The following is a 24837-nucleotide window of genomic DNA, read 5'->3' on the forward strand; positions in this document are numbered from 1 at the left end:
GGGGTGCTTTTCGTTCCTTGAGACCCATAGCCCATTAGAAGGATGATTTCATGACACGGCAGGCCCACAACATTTTGGCACCTGAGGTGGGGAGCTCAAATGATGTTCCCATGCCCCCTCGCTCAGGCCCAAACTTTGAAAGGTCTCAATTCTGCCATCTTCCTGTTCTACTCCTCTCATGGGACTGCTCTGCTCCCTACATATGCACCAGCAGCAGACACAACTTTCTACACTCTGGGTCCTCATGGCATCCCCCCCCACCCGCCCACAGTCTGGCACCTGAGGCGGCTGCCTCAGTTCGCCTCATGGTAAGGCCAGACCTGTTTCATGAAAATGTAAAGGTGTGTTTTTATGGGTGGTCAGTTGCAGCTTCCCTCCCCACACAGTCCACCCGGGCCTGAGTATTAGAAGCAAACACAGTGAACAGGGGAAAGAAATGTAGACAGGCAAGGCAAAGTGGAGGGGTTTGCAACAGTTGGGCAGAAATTAAAACAGCTTTTTTTTTTTTAAAGCAGTTTTGTTTCTGTTTCATGGTAAAGAAAAAGCTCATGTCTCCAGCCAGACTTCCTGTGCTTACTAACGAGAGGCTTTGGGAACGTGGGATTTCACCCCCCCCCCCGGTCGTTATTGATTACAACCTAGCCTTGAGTCATTGAAGGCGGGACTCAGCATCACTATGGCGCTACGAGGCCCGGTGGTCGCAGGCACCAGAGCGAATGGGCCGTGGCACCTGAACTCCCAAGACAACGTCGTGTTTGTTTTTCAGCATCCGTGGCCTTCAGGAACCCAGTGTCGGGAGTGACTGAGCTCTGGGCACCCTAGAACTTTTGCCGGCCCTGGGGCAGCTGAACGGGCTCTGAGAAACAGGTTCCAAATGTGCTTGTGTCGACGTAGCCATCGAGGCGAGCCCTGTGGGTGAAGGTCTAACTGTAGGGACTGTGTAGACAGTAGGGCATCAAGAAGGGCCCCCCCACACACCAAAAGCCTCCCCCACCCTGTCCCCATCACTGGGCAATCTCAGGTGTGAACACGGCTGCAAGGAACACTACAGCATTGGCTTCTGGGAGCTGACTGTGCTCTCTAAAACAAATGGGTGTGGGGTGGGTGGACAGCTTCTGGAAGGGGCAGACCACGGCACTGTGCCTCCCCACCCTACCCCCAGCACTCAAAGCTGTGTGGAGGAGCACTCTGATGGCACTTTAAAGGGCCAGGCGCCCCTTTGAATTGTCCACTTTGCTTCCACTCTCCGAAGGACTGCCCGTATGCCTGGGACGACAGTCAGTTCACTCAGCACTCCCAAACCACTGGTTGTTAGGGTTGCCAGGTGTCCGGTTTTGAATCGGACTGTGCAGTATTTGAGCTTTCTGTTCAGGAAACAAATTGAGAAAATAGAAATGAGAAAATGTCTGGTATTTTTCTAACTAAGATGTAATGTAGATTGTGATATAATGTCAAGTGTGTCCGGTATTTTTGTTGAAACCATCTGGCAACCCTACTGGTTGTTTCTGGAGGTGATCTGGGAAACTGTCGAATGCATGAGAGAGCATGAAGGACATTTAGAAAAACAAGCAACTGGCCCATGCCCGTTAGCTGAAATACAGTGGCCAGTGGATATGAATTTGCTGCATCTCTGTGTGGTTTTGTCTCCACAGCAGCCCCTGGGTGTGTTACCAGCCTTTATGAGGCCATTGCAGCTGTTGCAGTTGGATGAGGTGATGGGATGAGGCAGTCTGTCCCCTAGAGGAGTGCACCTGGATTTGAGGGAAAGCTGTCTCACCTTGCGAGTTTTCCCAGGAGAAGGGAGGGGAACAGCTCTGCCTGCACTTGTCCAAAGAGACGGGCACGCCTCTCCTCAGAGCACCTCACCTCGCTGGTAAACCTTATCCCAAATGGGTACAGTGCTTAGCAGAGAGTGGGAAGGCCTATAAGGCAGTCCGGAGGAGGTTTCAGATGCTATTCCTGTTTGAAGGGCTCAAGGAGAGTTCCCCGCTCACTAGGACCATGGGCGTTTGCACATCGCCAGTATGGGGGGGAATAGGATGTTTGTGGTTTTCATAGCTGACCAAACCCAGTGTTTCTCAACCTTTTTTTTTATGAAGTACCCCCTTTAAAAAAAAAAAAGTACCCCCAGTACCTACAGTTTTCAGACACACAATTTATTTTTCTACCATTGCAACACATTGGTTTAAACAACTTAATCATAGCAGGGCAGGCAATGAAATGTTGGGATGTAAAAAGTACCAAAATAATAAAGCGCTGTAAAACTTAAAACAACATTTCAGTTTTCTCCAAATTACAGCTGTTGACATGTCCTCCCACCCCCCGGACTTCACACCAGTACCCCTGATTGAGAAACACTGACCTACCCCATCTCACTCCTGTGAAAGATAAGCCCCCAGGCCCTGACACTGGAGGCCTGGGGGAGCCCAGCACACCAGCTACATTCCCTGTACCCTTGAAAAAACCTCTTGCTTGTTTCTCTCCAGGTGTTGATTGCTCAAGTCCCAAATTTAGTTGGGAGGCTCTTGAACCATGCGGAGCCTACCCTGCCAAGAGCAAGTTAGGCAGCTCTGAAAAGCTAGCAGTTTGAGACTCTAAGCAATTCCATTCCAGTGCTCTTGGCTATTGGGATATAACTGACATTAAAAAAAAAAGTTGCAAAAGATTATTTATGATGCAGTTACAACACTTTGTTCTCGGTGTCTGGCAGATACAGTGAGCTTATTGCATGTAGTTGCAAAAGATTGTATTTGTGCTGCTTGTGTAGCCCCAAAACTGTCACAAGCATTCCTGGCTGTGGGTGCCTTGAGGCCAGGGGCATGAAATTGCCAAGTGCCTGAAATTAAGGGCTCAAAAATTGAACCACCAAAATGACAGGCCCCTTTGAAAATTGCAGTCGTAATGTGCAAAGAGAGGTTGCTGAAACCTGCTCTTCTTTCCTTGGCGTTTCCTGCAGCCCTCCATTGTTACCATGACATTATTTTGAATTCACAAGCGCTGCAATTACAGCACATTGCTTGATGGAAAACTTTGCATTGTCATTTTTGCATGGCACGTTAGTCACTGACACTAACTTGCACTGCTATAGAAAACCAGTGATTTCTGGGCACTAAGTGCAAACTCATGTTGCAGAGCCAATGAGATACAGACCTAATCTCTGATGGATCTCAGAGGAGAAATACTTGCAAGGGAATGACCTCCAGGATCACGGTAGATCAGAAGGTAACATCCTGGAAGGAAGGACTCGCTCAGAAGATTCTAGACATACCGGCGTAACCATGGCTATTCTAGCCGTCTAATCCAGTTAGCTGCCTAAGGTGCAGCTATTTTGCACAAATCTCTCTGCTTTAAGCTCCTAAACCCTGAAAATTAGACAACACTATTTTGATTCAACAGGGGGAACGGATGGAAAGCCAGGATTGCCTTCTCCCAGCTGTCATGGGCAAAATGAAATACACTTTTGCATGGTGTTGGGGGGGGGGAGGGGTGATAAAAATAACCACCGGCTCATATTAGAAAAGTCTGAGGGCTCAACAGAAAAGTCTGAGGGGTAGCTGCATGAGTCTGTAACTTTAGAAACAATGAGCAGTCCCGTAGCACTGTCAAGACTAACAAATATATAGGCTCAGTCTCTGAACTCTGTATCCCAGGGATATCCTGTCATGACAGCAAAGAAGAAATGTTTCTCTTCATTTTCTAGGTTTCCCCATTATCCTGTACCAGGTATTATCTGTGAAATAGTTCTAGTCCTGTGAATGAAAAAGATATTGAGAGCGTGTGAAGCCAAAAAAGACTTAACTACAGTTAAAACCTGTGTTCCGTCTATTTTTTCCATCTATGTGCAGCATAAATTTTGTTATTTGCACTTAGTCCTGTGTAGCTGTGCACCACCAATAGAAACACATGGTGCCACCTGGGAGTGCTCTGTTAATCACCTGGACAGCATTTGAATCTCTCCTGGGTTGACTGCCCAAGTGCTCAGAGTATGGGGAACACGGGCCAAGACTCAGTTGTTCTCTCACTTAAACCATACCCAAACCGGTAGCCCCTACAAGTCCCAAGCATAGCTCAGGCCCATGCTGTTTTAGGAGCTGTCAAAACACAACAAAACTGGATTGCAGTGAGCTGATTAAGTAAGGTGCAGTACTGGGCAGCAAGGCGAGCAAGGGGATTGAAGTATGGCCCCAAAGTTTTCCTTTCCACGGCAATAAGCCTTCTGTCTCATAAGGATCCATATATGCTGCAAAACAATCAGGGTCCTTGATCTGGCATTATTCTGGGACATGGTTCAGCTAAATTCAGCTTCAAGCTAAATTGTGCCTTCCCCTTTGCACATGCAACACCCAGAGACGTGAATGAGGCACTGGCCGGTCTGTCTTGTCTGGGAAACTAGAAGCCTGAGGAATGCTTGATTGACACATAACACCGTATTTCTCAAGTGCTATTTTAGGTTGACTTTTCCCCCAGTTTTTTTTCCCCCAGACGGACAATGTAGGTGCACCCTGGTGTTTAATTCAGAATGTGAAGTTTTTGCAGCCCTAGGGACGTTCTCCCCCGATGGTAGGCCCTTTTTGACAGCAGGTGCTGGTTACGCAGATGAAAGGTAGAAGTTGATGGATGTTTTTAAAATAAATTTAGCACTTAGAAAATTATACATGGTCTTTCTAGTGAGAGCATGTTACTTCCTGCTTTCTTACCCCCTTTTATCTCTGTCTTATCTAGACATAGGCAGGTTGTTTGCATGTTTTCCTTATGCTATCTCCAGCATGTAGCCAGCAGGGCTGTAGGGTGAGAAATGTTTACCCTGCTTCACGTATGGGATTGGGCATACTATTGCAGCGTCTATCAAGTAGAAACCAGCAGTTCAAACGACATGCCCCTTCCATATTTGGATGGCCCAATGACTTCTGACTGGGAGAGTTGGCTAGCTTTGTATTCTATGCAGCATTTGGACACCCATCATATTTTTTAAAAGGACTGTGGTAACATAGCAGCTTGTTAATTAAAATGTGTGGGGTCAAAGATGTGCTGCCTTCCAGGCGAGAAATTGGGAGCAGTGTGTCTGAGTGGGTAGAGCACTAGATTAGGCCTCATGGAGTCTGTCCACAACTCTGCTACTGGCCTGGTGGGTAACCGTGGGCAAATCACTTTACTGCTCTGTGTCTCAGTTACCATCTCTGTACCATGGGGTACTTATGAGAGCTATGTAAGCAATGTACAGCAAGGTCCCTGAGCGAGGCACCATCACAATTAAATGGAGGTGGGAATCAGGCTCTTTTTATTATTGAGAAAAAGAGTAGACCAGAGATACATTTACACCCATCTCACAGGGATCAACATGTGGCTACACACCCTCTGCCTCCCTCCTTAACCCGCCCCCTCCCCCCCAAAATCGATCTCAAGGTACGATTGTAGATCTAGAGATGTGAGCAGTATCTCTTTTGCATTAAGAAGTCAGTATATTGTTTTTTGGGGTAGAGGTAGGAGCCCCAAACCTGCAGGTCTTAGCAAACAAAAGCCAGGGAGCAGAAAAACAAACCACCACAGGTGTCACACTGCAGTGTGTGTTTGTATTCAGTGGAAGGCAACAACAGTTAAGCTGCTCCTACAACGAATTTGTTTCAGCAGGGGTAACTGAATTAAGACTCCATCTCCCTTGGGAGATTTACAAAACAAAGAGGCATGGTAACGTATATAAAATATTTATTTAGAATGCAAAATATAGCTGAAGTTTACTCCTAATAAAACCCCGGTGGATGCAAAGTGCCACGCACCTCACACCTTTTGATACCGACCAAAGGGTCCATGGCCAACAGGCGGCCTTTTCCCACTGCTGCATGGCAGCAAATAAAAGAATCGCTTCTCGAGCGTCCCTGGGGTTGCTTTCCTGGAGTCTGCCTCTGGAAAGCCAGCAGGCCACAGGTGTCTTGTGCACCTCATGTGGCTGGATTGTCTCATGAAGCCCACGGTCTGATGACGGAGTCCCTCTGCATTGCACCCTTCGCTTTGCTTTTCCCCACAGTCACGTCGCCATGTTTCTGGGGGCTGGTTTCTGGGGGCTCTTTTGTCTGGGGAGGTTTCTCCTCCTCCTCTTGTAGCTGCTCCTCCGAAGCGAAAGGGCTGCAGACCGTCTCCACCAGGCTAATGACCACCCCGAAGAAGGCCAGCACGCTGCCCAGCATGTAGATCTTGACCATCTTGCTGGTGGGCTTCTGGCGGAGCATTTCTTTGGCAAAGGGAATCAACTCCTGCATGGTCTCCATGCCTCAGGCTGGGAAGTCACCTGGTGAGCAAGAGGGGGAGAAAAACAAAAGGACACAGGTCAGCTGCTAGCTAGTGAGGTGCTTCCAAGAGAAGCAGCATCTGCCTAGGGGGGCAGGGACTCTTGCACAAATGCAGCCATGAAAGTAACTTCCAGTTTCTGTCCTATTGCAACCTGGGGCCCTGCCCGCTGTCCCGATAGCTCCCTGCTGGCTCTGGCTGCCCCTCAGCCAGCTCTTGCCGGAGCTGCCTAGCGTCCACTCTAGGAAAACGCACCCGCGCCTGGACGCGGCGGGGATGGGCACCTATGCAAAGCCCTCTCGGGAATGCCACCCCCGGGAGAGGTCTCTAGGCAGAGCCGCCCGGCTGCCCCCCGAGCCTGCAGCCCTGTTTTCCCAGAATGTGGGTCGAGCCCCGGAGCTCGCTCTACTTACCCCCAAAGCGCTGTGCCCTGCGGGGAAGCAGCGAGCGAGCGATCGCGGATCCGGCTTCGCGCTCAGCTGTCACTGCACCGCCGCTCTCCAGCCCGCGGCCCCGCGCCTTATAGCGCCCGGGCGGCGGCTCCGCCCCCGGCCTGCGGCGGCCAGCAGAGCTGTGCACGCCCCCGGAGCGTGCCGCGGGGCTGGGCTCTCCAGCTGCGGGGCGGGATCCCGGCCGGAGCTCGCAGCCGCATCCAGCCCCGGGCCCCAGGGGATGGCGGGGAGCAGGCGAGTCACGTAGCAAACGTCCCTGCACGCTCCGGTGCCGGGCAGCCGGCCAGGGCTGGGCTGGGTTGGAGCCTGGGGGGGCCGGGGCAGCTGCAGGACCAGCCCCCTCCCCACCGCTTGTCTGCCCAGGGCTCCCCTGCACAGCTGGGAAAGCAGCGCCGGGTCCCTGCCTGCCGTGGGGGGAAGCGGAGGCCGTGTGGCTTTAAAATGGGGGTACTGCCCTGGGAAGGGGATTGATCAAGTTTGGGGAGAGAGACCCTGTGTCAGAACAGGGGCCTTTGCGGTGTGAAGTGCAGGGGCAGTGCAGGAGCTGTCTCTTTTGGGGACTGTCTGAAATTGCAGGGCCCAGGGGTGCCAAGCAAGGGCAGGAAAAGCGGGGGCAGAAAACTAGCAGCTGGTAAGACTATGGAGCTGAATACGGACTGTCTTACAGCCTGGGCTGCATAGAACAAAATCTCCCAGTAGACGAACTACCCCCTCTTGGAGGTGGATTGATGGAAAAACACCCTTCTGCCCAAACACCTCTGCTACAGAGGGGTAGTTGTATTGCAGCAGTGGTGGCCGTCAATACAGGCAAACTAGTCGGGTCGCCTAGGGCGCCAAGATAAACGGCCGCTGAGGGCTTTGGAGGCAGGGGCGCCGATCTCGTGTTTCACCTAGGGCACCAGTTGCTGGCAGCTCGTCTAGGGCTGCTCCCGTGTTGCTGTAGTGTAGACACACCCGCCCTCTCTGCTGCATCCTGCCCACCCCACTTGCTGAAAGTTGTTTCTCCCCTGGCTTGCCTGTCTCGAAAGCAAAAGAGGGTCAGTTGCCAGCAATCTTCCCTATTGAAATGAGTGTGGAGTCAAAGCACAGCACATGATGTTCAAGGAAAGCATGTCACAGTCTGTCGCACTTTGACATTTCCTCGGCTGCTCCTTGTGTGTGGCATCAGCCGTGCAAAGCCGACTACGTCACCCACTGGGTTGGTGAATGCTGAGCAACAGAGAGGACATGGCCTTGTCCGACAGAGCTCCCTAGGCTGCTGATCTGAATGCCTGCTAAACCCAAGAGGAGGAGGCAGTGAAACTCTGCCGACTGCTCCCCCAGAGCCGCTTAGGAAACGTGGTCAGAATTCTCTGGTCGGAGCCAGACTGGAGTGGTACAGTATAGGGCCAGCCCCTCGGCCCTATTCAAGTTGTTCTGAACTGCTCCGGCTGCATAAAGCAGCTGAAAAGACCGTCTCAGAGGGGTAGCTGTGTTAGTTTGCAGCTTTAAAACTGAGTAGTCCTGTCAGTTACCCTGAGCTTGAATAAAGACATTAACTGGTTGGCGCACTACAAAGCCAGTTTCTCCTGCCTTTAACATTTGCATGTTCACATCAAAAGCTATGTATGGGACACGCCCAGCCCACTTAATCATTAACATGGGTCCTACAACTACTACTTCTGCTGTTTTTTCTGTATTTATATCTAAATCTATATCTCTATCTGCTATTTCCACTCCAACTCATCTGAAGAAGTGGGTTTTACCCACGAAAGCTCATGATCCTATATGTTGTTGTTAATCTCTCAGTGTCACAGGACTATTCCTTTGAAAAGACAGTGTTCACCAGCTGGGAACGATGACTCTTCCTCCTCAGACCTTTTGGTGTAGGGCTGGAGACAGCATGGTCTTGGGGCTGGGGGCAGTCAGTGCAACTTGGAGTTGTCTTGGGGATCTATGGGCTAAAGATTGATTGGGGGAAGAGCGTAAAGGTGGCTTGTCCCCCTGTCTGACCTATATCAGGCATTAAGCCACCAGTCTGATGTGGGCCCCTGTGTAAATATGCAGCACTTAGTATGTGCAGATATTTGTGCCTGAAATCTAGAAGATTATTTCTGGGCAAGAGTTTCATTCAATACATGAGTGAGTGCTGGTCCGTGAGTCACTCCGCTCCCACACATCCTGCACGTCACAGCAGGGCTACAGTTTCTTCACCCTTGTAACACTCTCTTGCCCTTCCCAAAGGCTGCTGGGGACAGTTACCGTCAGCCTGGGAAAGGAGCTTTGAAAGATTCTGGTATTGAAACTGCTCTGTTGTTTTATGCCCTGATTCCCCCAAGTGCATCAGAAACCGAATTTCAGGGTTTGTTGCAAAAGTGGCAATAGAACCCGCGGGTTCATTTTGGTCTCTGTGGTTGCCCTTTGCATCTTCTTTAGTTTTTCCTCCCACCTAGCAACATGTTTTACAGCTGCTTACTATACGTATGGCATTTTCTCTCCATCAGTACATCGAAAAGTGAGCATTGCAGAGAAGAATGCTGAGGAGACAGCAAATAGAAAAAGTCCAGGGGCTTTGTAATTATTACCAGATTGTTTGTTGACTGCTGTACAGCCACTGTCTGGCAAGACAGGACTCTACTGGCTCCTTGAGGAATAAAGTCTGATGTGACAGGGGAGGGCTGCTCATAGCTTTTTGTGTCAGTACCTGGGGGCAGTAGCCGTGGATTTGTACAGAGCCTCGCATGTTATAGGAGCAGATCAAAACTACTGTCCATCCCAAGCGTTCAAAAACGATGAGTCAGATTCCCCCAAACCATGAGAAAAATGCAATTTTTTTTCTTTGCCATCTGGGTTTTGAGCACTTATGGTTGGTTCTTCACTTTTTCTTCCCATTGTCTTTACTTTCATTTTTAAAAAGACAGCTGAGATTTTCACACAAAGCGACAGCCCCTTTGGAGTTAAGAAAAACAAATGAATTCTGTGAGATTCCGGTCAAATTGCATATATTTAATGACACTGGTTTTTACATCACATTAGTTAAGTCAATGCAGCCTCATTGTGTGGACACATAAATTGGATTAAGACCGGCTATTATTAATGATCTTAATGCTAAATTAAACTAGTTTTAGCTACTCTTAATTTTGAGTGCCCAATTAAAGCATTTGCATAGGTTTAACTTAAGCTTTCTCGGCACAGGAACATTTCACCAGCTTGAATCCATTTGCAAACCCCTGTCTGATTGCTCTTATTTTGGTGTTAGTGGGTTATTTGTCTTTAAATGAAACTTGTTGCCAATTAATTCAGACTGGGGCAAACCCCTGTTTGGACTCTCTTATTTCAGTTTATCTTAACAGGATTTAGTTTACGTTCACACTTTGGGTTATGCCAGGGCTGCTTTCCTGTGTAGACAAACACTGAACCAGTTTAGCACAGCACTACAGCACAAGAGCACAACTCCTGTGGTGCTGCAATAGTGCTGTTGTGTAGACGGCTCTGCTACCGATGGAAGGTGTTTTTCTATACTTGTAGGTGAGGAATTAATCCACCGCTCCGAGAGGCAGAAGCTAGGTCAATGGAAGAATTCTTAGATCAACCCAGTGGCAGCTACCCCAGGAAGGCATGTCAGGCAGAGGGTTAATGTCCACGATTCATGTGAATGTCTGAAGAGTCGGGGTGCTACGGGCGTGACATCGAACAGTGTGTTAATCACACGGCAGGGAGCACAACAAAACCAGTGAACATCACGGGCAGTCGGGAAGATGGTATAATGGACATAAGAGCAGTTTGAATTCTGAGCTCTGTAACCTAGAAGGGTGATGAACAAATCTCCTTCCCTCTTTAAAGATTCGGGAATTGAGGAAAGATCTGAAAGGAAAGCTTTGTCATAAGAACAGCCAGACTGGGTCAGACCAAAGGACCATCCAGCCCAGCATCCTGTCTGCCGACAGTGGCCAATGCCAAGTGCCCCAGAGGGAGTGAACAGAACAGGTAATGATCAAGCGATCTCTCTCCTGCCATCCATCTCCACCCTCTGACAAACAAAGGCTAGGGACACCATTCCTTACTCATCCTGGCTAATAGCCATTGATGGACCTAACCTCCATGAATGTATCTAGCTTTTTTTTTGAGCCCTGTTATAGTCCTAGCCTTCGTAACCTCCTCAGGCAAGGAGTTCCACAGGTTGACTGTGTGCTGTGTGAAGAAGAACTTCCTTTTATTTGTTTTAAACCTGCTGCCCATTAATTTCATTTGGTGGCCTCTAGTTCTTATATTATGGGAACAAGTAAATAACATTTCCTTATTCACTTTCTCCACACTGCTCATGATTTTATAGACCTCTCTCATATCTCCCCCCTCTCCCCCACTTAGTCTCCTCTTGTCCAAGCTGAACAGTCCTAGTCTCGGAGAAAGTTTGTAAAACACTGGACTTCAGGGTGAGAAAAAATAAATAGAACAGGAAAGGGGGGTAACACCAGCAGTAAAGGGGCACAAATAATAGCTATGAAACCAACCTGCAAAAACAAAACAAGCAAAGGAACGACACAATCACTCTCTCTCCAGGCTGCTGTTTTACCCTGCTGCAAATGGAGTTAAATAAATACGAATCATGTGCTTTTTAATTAAATTTCTGTAAAGCTAGCAATACTTGAGAGCCAGAAGCACTGGCATAACTGTTACAGAGAATAAGGATAAATCTATTTTAACTGCAGCGCAACATGCCTAATCCAAGCTAAAGGCTTCTCAAGGAGAATAAGGCTGAGATAGTGATTGTTCCCTAGGAAAAAGAATCCATGCATATTGACCTTGGAAAAGCAATTAATCTAAAACTAAATAAATGCAACCTGAACCAGACTGTCTCATCCAGCTAGCAACGGGCAAGGAATGTGGAGGGCTGGAAGTTAGCTAAAATCTTGAGGATTTGGCTTAGTGGGATTGCACATAGCAAAGGGTGATGATAAGTGAGTGGTAATTTTCCATTAGACATATCAGATATACAGCAGCAGCTGCAACAAAATATTGCTATGTTTGAGGGAGAACAAAATCCACTCTCGGTCCCTGTTCTACAGTGCCAGCCGGAAAAATGCTTCTGGGTTAGAAGAGCGTGTTGAATAAGAAGGGAAATGTTTTGTATTTTATAGCCACACACTTTAAAAAAATCACAGGTTTTGTCCACAAGACAATACAGTTCATAGTTGTAGGCTAATAAGCCTCTATTTGGTCATGCGTGCTTAATTTGGGGCTTGTGTATAGGATGTGAGGGCTTAATTGCTAATCGGCATTAGTCATTTGCTATTCAGATTTCAGTTTTCATTTCAGTCAAGTAAATATTGCAATTCAGAGGCTGTAGTAAGCGGCCAGGGAAGGAACTGTCATGTGCAGGTACAATGGATTGACATTACAGATGTAAAATCCCATTTAGGTTTAGGTTAGATTTAACTGGTTAATTGATTAAGCGGGATCCCTGGCAGGTGGGGGACTGCTCCAGTCTGTCTGGAGCAGCCCTCAGCCTGCCGGTCTGCCGCCTCCCAACCCCAGATGGGTCTCCCAGCTCTGCTGGCCCCGTGAGGCTGCTGGCTCTACAGGGTTCCCAGCTCCCAGCCCAGCCCAAGGTACGGTGGACCCAGCAGGGTTGAAGCAACCCTTTGCCCGTGGCAGGCCACAGGCTGTTCTTGGGCACCGGTTAATCGTTACCGGGTAAGCATCACCCGGTGAGAGTGACGGTAATTTGTTCCGATCCCTAACTGACGTTGCTAGAAAGCAGAGCCCAGGAAGCTAGCAAACCTCACAATTCCCTTTAGCAATGTTTTCATAAAGAACACAAGCACTACAGAGTCCGTCTCCAGGCATTTGTGCATCTTTATACAGCACACTCAACAGCTCGAAACCTTGACAAAAAGGAATGAATGAAAGCTCACTATATGCCCCCTGATTATCCCATTTTACATATGTGGAAACTGAGGCTCAGAGAGGCGATGTGACGTACCTGATGAGGGGTAACAAAAGCAGAAAGGGGAAATGACATGACTGAAGCTACATACCACGTAGGTGGCAGAGCTAGGAACAGAAACGTGAAGGTTTGGCTACCGTGTGCAAAAGATCCACAGCTGTGACTAGCCTGGAGAAGGTAACTTGGGCTCACAAGGCTCCAGCTGCTTGGCTATAAAACTGCAGTGTAGCTGTTCAGAGTCAGGGCTCTGTGAGCCTGGAGAGGGAGGATCTCCGACCCTGGGCTCCAGCCGGAGCCCAAAGATGTATGCAGACGTGTGTAGTCAGCTGGCCAGGCTCAGATTGAGTGATTTTTTTAATCACAATGTAGGTGTACTCTCCTAGCCCCAGACTAGTGCCCTAGCCCATCTCTACCTCTGCATCAGTGCTCCCTGTTAGCTGGGTGCTTGTGCAGCCACTCAGCAGAGATTCCAGGGCTGTGCAGCTGATTAGCAGAGTGCCGACAGCTAGGTTTGTGTTTCTACAGGTGGTGCATATTCCTCGGTGCACATACAATTATTCTGCACATAGATGGAAAATTCCACACATGAATTGAAAAGATTAGAGGGAACATTGCTCTGCATCCTCCTTATGAGTGCGTGCCTGAACACGTCAGACCAGTTTGGATCCTCGATTTGTTCAATTTGTTCTCTCCCTCCTCTTGCCAAAGTTGGACCTACCACCCTGTCACTCCGTCCCAGAGAGGAAAATGCCGGAGCCTTATCCGTGACCTTTGCGATCAAAGACCTGTGTGGCGAGGAAAGTGTCCTTGTGTAATCTTTACAGCTACGATAAGGCCCACCGGTACTTGTGTCGCTCATGCCTGCAGACACATCAGCAGGGATGGAGCATCAGGAACATAGGTCTGGCTCCTGATCTGTTGTTTCATTAATGATCCCAAAGTCGTAAAATTATATTGACATTGAGTTCCTTTGCGTTGATCTTTAGTGACCTTTTATGTTTGTAAACATTCCACAGCTTGTAGTAAAGCCCTAGTGATGTTAGATGCTTTGATATCATCTGTGGTCCAGCCGTCAGCACCACTGAAAGGACATCAGCAGCTACGTATGATGTCCCATGCTTGTCTACGCCTGAAGTTACGCCATGTTGCATTGGGATGCTGTCAGCGCGCTCTGGCTAGCACCGTGTCAGGCCGTGGATGAGAAACTTTCAGGGTGCTGAAGGAAGGAGAGGAGGTGGCCTCTCTGTGCAGTAGCAGATGTTGGTGTGAGCTGTCAGACCAATACATCCTTTATTACTGCTCAGTATAAGCATGGGCAAAAGCACAATGTTGCATCTGTTTAGTTAAACAGGTGCAGCTTGGGGCTGAACGTAAGGATGTGAATGGCTAACTGGTGGGGGCTGGAGCAGCTTCCTGCCCACTGTGGCAACTGGAGCAGCCCATATCTGTGGCAGGAGGACTGCACTACGGGGGGGGGGGGGCGCTCAAGACCCCCCCTTTAATCAGGTAACCAGTTAAACATTACATTTCACCAGTTAACCAAGTAAATGGATTTTACATCCCTAGGGTGAAGGCTTTTACATCTGTGAAAGCTAACCCAACGCAAGCAGGGGCAGGTCGAAACTCGTGCAAGCATATCTGCACACAGAGGTGCACCTTTTAACTAAGGCCAGGTCTACACGGAAAGGGAAGGTTGAATCAAGATACGCAACTCCAGCTACACTAATTACATAGCTGGAGTCGACATACCTTGTTTTGAGTTTCCCCACTGTCCCAACAGTGGGAGGCTGATGGGAGCAAATGCTCTCACTGGCTTCCCTTACTCCTGGCAGAAGCAGGAGTCCCGGCGCTGATGGGGGGCACCCTCTGAGTTTGATTTAGCAAGTCTTAACTAGACCTGCTCAATCGAACTCCAGAAGATTAATCGTGGCAGCATTGATCTCCCTTTAGTGAAGACGTGGACTAAATCGATTCAGCCTCCCCGCCTTTACTTAAACTGGTACAGGTTTATCAACAAACAAGAAAGTGCTCCAGCACATGTGGGACTTGGTATTCCTGAGAGAAATGTGTGCGTGTGGTGGGTGGTTGGGAGGTAGAGAGAGATGGTGTGCTTTTGAAAGCATGCCTGGGTGTCTGCACCGGGCCATCATGGTCTGACACATGGATCATGCAAAAACCTTGTATCTGGCATACCAATAAGTTTGAACCCAAGTCCGATATTTTTCAATTCACGACTCCAAAAGGCTTTATTTATACAGTTGGAGGGAAAGTCTCAAAGACGATTCAGTTACATACTGTTTTTGCACAAACATCTTGCACCCAGAGTTCTCACTGCCGAGAGCAGTCCAGCCCAGTCAGCCCCAGGGAGATGCCCACTTTCTGCCAGATAGCGAAATTTCCCCAAATATTGCACAGCTCTGTTTTCATGCTTGTATTGCTAAAGCAGGAGGCCCATTGCCAAATCTCCCGGTTCCACATGTCCCATATACGGGCAAGGGTCAGATGCCTTTGGACTTTGTCTCTAATAAACACGTGTTCAGGTAAGTAAACGATTTGATGGCTGCCCACTTGGAGTAGAAGTTACATAATATCGGCCATAGTGTCTGGAAAATGCAGTTGCTGGGACTGGTAAGGAAGTCTGCTAGCAGTATGTGGTCTGGGATTCTGAGAGCAGGAACGGGTGCAAAACAAATGAAGCAACCCCCCTTTTGCAGAGATGGGATCAGAAGCATTGCACAGGCAAAGCACAGAATTCCAGAGCGGCTGCTTGAGTTGCATGGGCAAAGCCCTCATTTGCGTGTACAAAATCAGCACTTAGAAGGGGCAAATGGGTAATTGTCCACTATGCCTGCTGTTTGCAATTTCAGTTTCAATTGGGCTTCTGGTCTGTTTGGTAGGCAAAGTGAACCCTTGCATTTATTCTTTGGCTTTGTCTACTCCAGGCAGCGTTTAGTGATGCGTCTATTTAGAGTTGCCAGGTGGTTTAACAAAAAATATCGAATTTCCCCCCCCCCCCCCAAAAAAAAAACCACCGGGAAAAAATTCTATTGAGGAAAAAAAAGGGGGGAGACCAAAGTTGTTGAGCAAAAAGAAAAAAAACCAGCGTGGCCTCTTTAAGAAACGCTTTGCTTTTGAGGCTTTTTTCCCCTCACAGGCTGCAGGTGGCCTTGCCTCCCGGTGCCAGGCTGGACAGCTCCCCTGCGGAACCCAGTAAGCACCTGGGATTTTTGCCTTCTGGCCGGGAAAAAATCAGAAAATGCCGGACATTTTAGGTATCCAGTATCTTCTGAATTTTTTTACTGGATGGGAGGTGAAAATACCGGACTGTCCACTTCAGTACCGGATACCTGGCAACCCTATATGTGTTGCTAAAAGTCCAGCAGCAAAACCACTGCTTGTTGGCTCTTTTGCTGACAAAATAATTCCACACACAATGAGGAGTGTTGTTTTGTTTTCTCTCTAGCTATTATAACTTACCTCCATTGCAAAATAGTCCATTCCCTGCCATTTGGGCAATTGAGTTGCGTGAATCAGTTGACTAATATCTGGTTATATGTTTGCCCATTTACTAGTTAGACAAACAGTGGTTCCTTCTGAGCCATTGCTAACTGGAGGGGTGGATCATTTCATAGCTTGTCTGCCGGACATAATAAATAGGCCTGTTTGCATCCTGTTTAAGGGTACTTACCAACATCTGACTCATACGGCAGTCAAATCCTAAGCAAAGGCAGTGGGACCTGATGAGGCACCTGAATAACAGAAAAGAGGCCATAAAATTAGAGCAAGTCAAACATTTTGTGCCGAAACTTTTCTTTCAATGAAAAATCTTTGTTAAAAAATGGATATTTTCATAGAAAAGCATCCATTTTAGCTGAGATTTATTGAGTTTTCACTAGAAAACCAGAATCATCTGTCTCTGAAAACCCAGGACATGCTAAAGAAAGTTTGACAAAAAATGAAAATTTTAGGTTTTCATCCCGCTTCCCCCAACCAGCTCCTATTTAAAATGGGAAGAGAAACAGAGGGAGTAGGAGGGGACATTTTTCATTTTAGCACCTCAGCTTTGATAATAGTGTCTGAAATTGCCATGTCTCGACGTCAAACAAGTGACATGATGATTTGTGGATTGTGTTTCACATGTGCCCGGGGGGTGGAGGGCACTGGGTAGGCAGGCAGTGGGGCAGTGCAGGGCTGGGGTTGGAGCTGGAAAGTGGGTGGGAAGTGCAGGAGTTGGGATGGGGGGGGGCACTGTGCAGAGATTGGGGACAAAGCAGGCACAATGCAGGGGCATGGGGCGAAGGGGGCACAGGATGGGAGTGCAGCGACTGAGGAGCCCGTGGCCGCCAGGGAAATGGGTGGTATCAAAACACAGGTTTGCCGAGGGTGCCATTTTCCCTCAGGCTGGCCCTACTGTAGAGCACTTATATTCAAGCCACTTTGGTCTCGCCCACGTTGTGGTGGAAGCCAAACGAGCAGCATGTTTGCTGGCTGTGGCTAGTGTAACATGGATGGGGTCTGTTAATAAGCTGTCCCCTTAGCAGCAGCTTGGGCGTGGCCGCTCTGTCTGTAAACAGCTACGGCTCAGGGGGCAGCCACCCACGACAGACAACATAGGGTTGCCAGGTGTCCGATATTGGCCTGGACAGTCCGGTATTTGCAGCTTCTGTCTGGTAAAAAAAAAAACCCAGGAAATACCGGACGTTCTTCTCCTGCCACGTCTGTTGGGGGCAGTGGGAGTGTGGGGATTTTAAAGACACCATGACTTTTTTTTTTATGGTGCGGTTGTTTTTTTTTTTTTTCAACCAATGTTTTCCCCGCCACATTCGGTATTTTTCGTGAAACTATCTGGCAACCCTAAGAGAACGCCTCCGGGCGGGAAGTGCTGTCTCCGAGATGGAGGATGGAGGGTGTCTGGCTGCTTGCAGCAATACTGCCCTGTGGAGTAGGGCCGCAAGTGGAGAATGCCCTGTCCAAATGAAGCGTCCCTGGGTGGGCTGGGAAGCAAAACCGAAATCTCCACAGGGCAGCTCAGCCAGGACACCAGGCTCCTGGGAAAAGCGCCATAGAGCGTTGGTGGCCGTGAGGCCATTGCATCCCACAGAGGGCACTTTCAGCAGTGCAGAACCACCCTGGGGCACCGTCTCTTTGCTGATTCAGAGTGCTGGGTATTGAATCACCAAAGCCACTTCCTGCCAAGACTCATTTTTTTCTCGAAGGTGTTCTCTGGGGGTGACTGGGCCTAACCCTGGCTTGTAGGAGATGATGGTAGTACACAATTGCTATAGACAACTAAAAAAAACATTCAAAACTTGTCTGGGGTTATGTCCCTCCAATTTAGGAACGTAAAATCCTTGTTAACTGGTTAAATATTGTGTTTAGCCCATTAACCGATTTAAAGGGGGAGGTAGGCACTGCCCCACTCCAGCCTGGTGGGACTGGAGTGCCCCCACGATAGGCAGGGGCTACTCTACCCTGGTCGGAGCGGCTCCTGCCTGCCACATATCCAGGCCCTCTTGTCGATGGCAGGCCCCCTGCTGGCTGGAGCAGGTAAGCAGAGAGATGCTGTAGCCCCACCGGTTAACTGGAACCCCCCTGTTCAAGGCGATGCTTACCAGTTAACCGGTTAACCTTTCACATCCCTACTCTAAACTCCTTTTTCCACCCATGGACGCTCCCTCTAAATCAATCAATCAATCAATCAATCAATCAATCAATCAATCAATCAACATTTCCCTACAATGCTGCAGTTCTAGTGGTTTTAGGTACTTATATCCCCCCAGTCTTTAATATATTTTACTCCCTGTTATTTACTCTTGCTAGTAGTGTTATGGTAGTGGTGTGGGTCCCAGGATATGAGACACACCAGATGGGACAGGTAATATCTTTATATTGGACCCAGTCTGTTCGTGAGAGAGCCAAGCTTTTGAGCTACCCAGAGCTCCAATGCTCCCCTCTGTCAACAACAGCAGTTAGTCCAATAAAAGGCCTCACTTCCCTCCCTTGTCTTTCTATTATCTACTAGTCAGTGCTACTCTCCCCATTGTGCAGATGAGGGCATGGAGAATATCCACTTTGCTCAAGTCAAACTCAGCTCTCCCGAGTCCCGGGCTGGTCTCTCATCCCAGAAGCATCCTACTCCCAAAGCCCTAGTTGCGCTCCGCTTCCGGGCCTGGTTTGCTGTCTTTCTGAAATGGGGCTTTTGCCCCTGTTCAGCCTGCAGAGCCTGACTCACCAGGTGTGTGTTTACTTCCTGTCTGTTCTCCTGGGGCAGGAGGAGGAGGGTGGAATCAAACGTTTTCTAGAGACCCCAAAGCAGCTGGGGATTTCTCTCTGTGTCTCTGCTCCGCCCTGTCTGTTCCTCAGAATTGCAACACTGGGCCTGGCTTTTATGGCAGGCTGGGATTTAGCATCCCCTTATCAGGCTGTGAATCACCGTGGTATGTGGCAGCCAATGCTCCACAGCTCTGGATTTCCAGATGGGAGGGGAGAGCACACCGGGCACGGGGACCCTTGGCAAGCCAAGGTGCCCAGTTTGGCTTTGGAAGGGGCCGACAGAGGAAACCCTAAAAGGATGAGTTCAAGACTTGGATGGTAAGCGCCTTGAGGCCAAGAGCTGCCTTTTTGTTCTGCATGTGTTTGGCTCTTCGCATCATGGGATTCGGGTGTTTCATAACACAAAGAAAAACATCTTCTTTGTGGGGTATTGCGGGCCAGATCCAGCTCCCACCGAAACAGATCACCTAAGTACTTCTCCGGGGTGCTCAGGCTCATATGTGGTTCCCTGGCAGGTCAAAGATTCACAAATTTGTTTTCAGAACCTAGCAGCGGTCAGCAAGTAGCCCCATCCTGTGCCTGGGAAACTGAGGCTAAAGGAGACTCAGTGACTTGCCCCAGGTCACGCAGAAAGTATGTGGCAGAGGTAGACGTTGAACCCACATCTCTCAAGTTCAGTGGCCTGGACACCAGACCTCCCTCTTCCTTTGTTTCAGTACCCAGGGGCTAGGCATACAGGATGAGGGTCATGAAGAGGACAGGTAGCAGTTTGAAAACAAACCAAAGGAAGTATTTCTTCATTCAACATACAGTCAACCTGTGGAACTCCTCACCAGAAGATACTGTGAAGTCCAAGACTTGAACAGGGTTCAAAAAAGAGCTATATAAATTCATGGAGGTTAGGTCCATCAATGGCTATTAGCCAGGATGGGTAGGAATGGTGACCCTAGCCTCTGTTTGTCAGAAGCTGGGAATGGGTGACGGAGGAGGGAACACTTGATGCTCACCTGTATATTCCCTTTCAGGGTACCTGGCACTGGCCACTGTTGGAAGACAGAATACTGTGCTAGATGGGCCTTTGGTCTGACCCAGTCTGGCCGTTCTGATGTTCTTATGTACAGTGCAGCATTTATTGAGGTACCAACGCTCTTAGCTTCATTGTGGGGGCATTCCTCATAGGTATAGTGACCCGGCTGGTTCTTAGCCTTGTCAGGTCACTGTTAATGTTACTATCTGAGACCTGCTGAAAGGTGTTACATGAGTGCAAAGTGGTGGTGGAGTTATTGTGGGTGAATTTGCTCGTGAGGTTTGGATGTGGAGTTTTGGGACCCTCCCCCGTCTAAGTTAGCCCGTTCAAAGGGGCAGTTCTACTAAAAGCCACTCATGTGCAGACACCGCATTTACACTGGGGAGGGGATGCTTCAGTCCCTTTTTTCCGTTCAGATTCTGTTGTTTCCTGCTAATTTCTCCAGACATGCCATGAGCTGCTGGGGTGAGGCTTCGGCGGATTAAGATTCCAGGGTGAGAAATGTGGTATTACACCATTATTAATCGGCCTGTGAACAGCCCGTCTGAAGCAGGCACACCCAGACTGCTGTCTGCTCGCACAGCATACCTGGCACACCTATGAAAAGAAGAAACCTCTGAGCTAAGGTTTCAGATGATGTAGCCTTAGGAGACAGGTTATTTTTGAACCTTTGTTGTAAGGGCCAGCTCCTTCCTCTGAACAAATTGGCACAGCCCCCGCAAAACCAGCTGAGGATCTTGACCTAAAAGTCAAAATAATTTTTTAACAGCTGATGTTCTGGTGCAGCAGCTTTAACTGCTAGAGATCAGATGTTTATTGGGATGGTTGTTTAAGTGACTGTAAGGGCCTCATTGGTGTGCCATTCATGTTCATGGGGCTTGGATCTCAGGGCAGAGAAATGCATGGCTTAAGAGCAAGGGCGGGGAACCTCTTTGGGCCAGGGGTTGTTGGCCTACAAAAAAATCAGTCAGGGAAGCGACCTGATTTTCTTTGTGAGAAGCGACCCCTTTCTCCCTAAAAGCCCCCTCCCAAAACAAACAAACAAACAAACAAACAAACCTTCATTGACATGGCCCCTGACCAAGAAGCAGAAAGAAGCTCCCCATATTCCCCTCAGGGCCCTGGAGGGCCCAGGCTAGTAGATTTGTGAGCTCTGGCCCTGTGGTGCAGCAGCGGGGGTGGGGGTGAGACAGGAGTGCCAGTGCGGGCTCCCCAATGCTGGGGAGAAGCCCTGAGCCTTGTGGGGTTGGATCCAGGCATGTTGGGGGCTGCCTTTGGCCTCCAGGCCTAAAGTTCCCCACCCCTGCTCTAGAGAACTGGCAGTGGAACAGACAGCTTTCTGCCTCTCTGCATCTGTTCAAATGTGGCACTCAGAGGCAATGCTTGAAAGCTACTGCTCTCCAAACGACTGGGTGGTCTCTTGTGTGCAGCAAGCTGGTGGGTCTCCATCCAACTCTGCATGAAGTAGTGTTCACACAACGCTAGGCAGGTTCGGCAAAGCAGCTCAGAACTAAACAAGGCCCTCCGTGCTATCCCACACTCTTCATCTGCAACTTGACAAGCAAAGGCTGTGACACTGGTGTCCGTGTACACCAGGGCTGTGTCTACACTGGGCCACTTATTCTGGAAAAGCAGACGCTTTTCCGGAATAAGCTGCGAGCTGTATACACTGGCCGCTTGCTTTTCTGGAAAAGCAATGACGATCTACTGTAAAATTGTCAGTGTTTTTCCGGAAAAACTATGCTGCTCCCGTTCGGGCAAAAGTCCTTTTCTGGAAAAACTGTTCTGGAAAAGGGCCAGTGTAGACAGCGCAGTAGTCTTTTCCACAAAAAAGCCCCGATCGCGAAAATGACGATTGGGGCTTTTTTCCGGAAAAGCGTGTCTACATTGGCCATAGACACTTTTCTGGAAAAGTGCTTTTCCGGAAAAGCATCCTGCCAATGTAGACGCTCTTTTTCTGGAAATACTTATAACGGAAAACTGTTCCGTTTTAAGCATTTCCGGAAAAGGGTGCCAGTGTAGACGTAGCCCAAGAGTGGTGCCGCTCATCGAAATCTAGTGTAAATGAGACCAGACTTGGATCCAAAGCAGGGAAGGGTGCCGTTGAGGGACTAGAATGGGCTTTGGGAGTCTGAAGCTCTGTGTTCTAAATCTGACGTGTTAAATGCTGGCCTCTTTTGGCCAAATGGGAACTGAACTCCTTTGAAAATGTGGCCCCTAATTTCTCTGTGTCTCAACTCCTCATCTGTAAAATGGGGCCAATAACGACACCAATCCCCAAAGTCCTGTCAGGATACATGCCCTCCAGGTACACATCTGCGCTGCTGGGAAGCATTCTGGAATAGAATTCTCTGCACAGCTGGAAAGTGGCGAAGCTCACACTCCTCCAGTGTTCTGAAAGCTGGAGTGTGTATGCGTAGAACTGAGTCCCTTTGCTGGTTAATTGTGGGGGGTTTTCACAGTGCAGAGTCTGAGGCTGTGCACACTGTCTAGGGAGTGTCTAATGAGTTACAGGGCAAATGGGTGTGTATGTCTGAGGATTCCTGAATCACTCCCTTTATTGTTGCTGCACCCACAGGAACTTCCTTCCTCAGGTGAGGCTGTATTTAAAAGCGGAGAGTGAAAGGAGGTAGCCCCTCAGAACTCCGGGGTGAGAATTCATAGCGGCTGCTCAAGAACAGGGGGAAAGGAAAGAAACATCTCACGCTACACCAGGTATGTACAATACTGCCTAGGAGACAAGGAAAGGCAGTGAGCTCTGCCAGCCAGGTGTGTTACACAGGGAAAATGGAAGTGTCGAGATCTGCGGGCAGGCAGGCTGAAAGCAGGCGCCGAGAGCATGCCTGTGATTAAGTTACACAAAAGGAAAGTGTTTGCACAGTGCACCAACTCGCTGCGCTTTTTAAACTTTGCAAAACCCATCAAAGACTTTGAACCTCCAGCAGGAAGGGCGAGATCTGAGCTGGAATAAAGCCCGACAAAGAAGGGGCAAAGGGCGGGACGGCAAACAGAGCTGCAGTGTAGGCAGGTGAAGAAATGGCCGGGTTAGAGTATATTAATTTGTTCCAATGGGTCGATTTGCTGCGTATTTGGGACCTGATTCTCAGAGGTCCTGATTTTCAGACAACTCTCATGAAAATCCATGAGATCTGTGGGTTCTTAGCATCTCTGAAAAAGTAGGCTGCTTGTTAGACACGGAAACAAAATCCTAGCAGAGTGAATAGTCCTGGTATACCTATTGGTCATCTTCGAGATTAAAATAAAGACACTAAGATAGAGCGGATTACTTCACTGAAGAGCATCTTGCCTGTCTTTCGAGAGTTGGTATTTATACTAAAAGGTTTAAAACAGAAGTTGGGGCTTGCCCATTTGTTTTCCACATTCTGTGATGTAAATATACACTCTGGGCAACCAGAAGGGATGGGTCCTTTCACACTCTGCTGAAGTCAAGAAGCTCCCTGGTTGTAAAACGGGAAGGGAAGAAGATGAAAGGAGGGGGAATTGTGCTTTAGATAGTGATTCCCTGTACTGTTTCATTCATGCTGCAAATTCTGTCTCAGGTGAGTCTTCGGAGGCATGGAGTCTCCCCACCGGCCTGTTGTGTGGACATGCTTCATTCTCCTGGGTAAGCTTGACCATCAAATCTGCCACGCTGAGGAGGCCTCTCCTTTAATATTTGCAATTGTTCCATTTTGGTTTTGCCACTTTAGGGAGTGTAGCCACGATATATGGGTGGGGGACAAGTCACGTTGCCCTTAGCTCCTGTAAAACTCTTGTTCAGCCAAGTTGGTTGTAAATGCTACCTATGTTTCCTGCAGAGATCATTACTACACAGGGTAGTCCATTGGGGTTTCCTATGAGACATAATTGATTTAGCCTTTAACGAGTGGCTAGGCATTTAGTGTGTTTGCCTCTTAAACCTAAGAGATGCTGTGCAGTTATAAAAGTATTTGCTGTTATTACGTGCATTGCCATAGCATCTCAGAGTCATGGACCAAGAGCCTCATGGTAGGAGATGCTGTGGAAACCAAACAAAAAGCAAGTCCTGTCCCAAACAGAGCACAAGGAATCAGTGAAACTGTACTGGTCAACGTGGTAAGCAGTGATCTCAACACACCCGCAGCCTAACCGATGGCACATTTTTGGGAGGCGTTTCGGCAGAGAAGAGCTGGAAGGGCCGGTTATTTAAAACTCACTTGCCTTATGTGCAACTCAGGAAGAAAAGGAGTTTGCTTTTTTCCCATTTGGGCTGAGTGTTTTCATCCTCAGCGGGGGGTCAAGCAATCCACCCATTCGTTCCTCTCCCTTACTTCAGAGGAAGCCCGTTAATTAGGCCAGTTACTTCCACCAGCAATGGCGATTGTGTGGCTTTGCCTATAACATTCTTCAAAGCTTGTTCTTCTATTGTTTTAGCATTACCACTGCTCCAGGAAGCACAGGGCTCCTGTTCTCACGGCGCCTGCTACCCCCCTGCCGGGGACCTGTTAGTAGGAAGAATCCATCACTTGAAAGCCTCCTCCACGTGTGGCCTCGTGAAGCCCGAGACGTACTGCACATCCCATGGTGAAGTATGTTCAACTCTGCATTCACAGACATCTCTTAGGGAAGCTAAAACTAATCCTGCCCCCCCCCCCCCCAGAGCACTGCTGTATTCTGTCTAGATATGCTGGAGCATATTAGAAACTTTAATATTTTTATCCTCCCAGGCAGGGCAGTGCTATTATCTCTGTTTTGCAGCACGGAGAGACTGTGACTTGACCCAGGTCATGCAGGGAGTCGGTGGCAAAGCTAAGAGTTTGGCACAGGTCTTCCAAAACTATAGCCACTGTTCTAATCCTGCCTGTAAGGATTTGCCATTGGAAAGCTCCAAGCAGCTG

General features: G+C 48.7%; 2 protein-coding genes across 7 annotated transcripts in view; one reads left to right on the forward strand and one right to left on the reverse strand.

The window, feature by feature from the left end:
- Window positions 1-5686: 5686 nt before the first annotated feature.
- Window positions 5687-6853, reverse strand: G0S2 (G0/G1 switch 2). Its single transcript, XM_075910087.2, has 2 exons — window positions 6696-6853; window positions 5687-6283 (listed from the first exon to the last, which is right to left on the reverse strand). The coding sequence occupies exon 2, from the start codon at window positions 6261-6263 to the stop codon at window positions 5955-5957; it is 309 nt and encodes a 102-aa protein (XP_075766202.1). The 5' UTR covers window positions 6264-6283; window positions 6696-6853; the 3' UTR covers window positions 5687-5954.
- Window positions 6854-22518: 15665 nt separating this feature from the next.
- LAMB3 (laminin subunit beta 3) overlaps window positions 22519-24837 on the forward strand; it is a 55049-nt gene continuing 52730 nt past the window's right edge. For 3 of the 6 annotated variants that reach the window (XM_025182444.3, XM_075910038.2, XM_075910039.2), the window contains exons 1-3: window positions 22519-22675; window positions 23521-23585; window positions 24374-24528. In XM_025182444.3, coding sequence (XP_025038229.3) covers window positions 23537-23585; window positions 24374-24528 — 204 coding nt within the window. In that variant the 5' untranslated portion in view covers window positions 22519-22675; window positions 23521-23536. Of the gene's footprint in view, window positions 22676-22969; window positions 23005-23026; window positions 23281-23520; window positions 23586-24373; window positions 24529-24837 lie in introns of those variants that run through there. The other 3 variants (XM_075910037.2, XM_075910035.2, XM_075910036.2) reach the window with 3 other exon arrangements.

This window comes from Pelodiscus sinensis, chromosome 27, assembly GCF_052426305.1.
Source record: "Pelodiscus sinensis isolate ZL-2025 chromosome 27, ASM5242630v1, whole genome shotgun sequence".
NCBI lineage: Eukaryota > Metazoa > Chordata > Testudines > Trionychidae > Pelodiscus > Pelodiscus sinensis.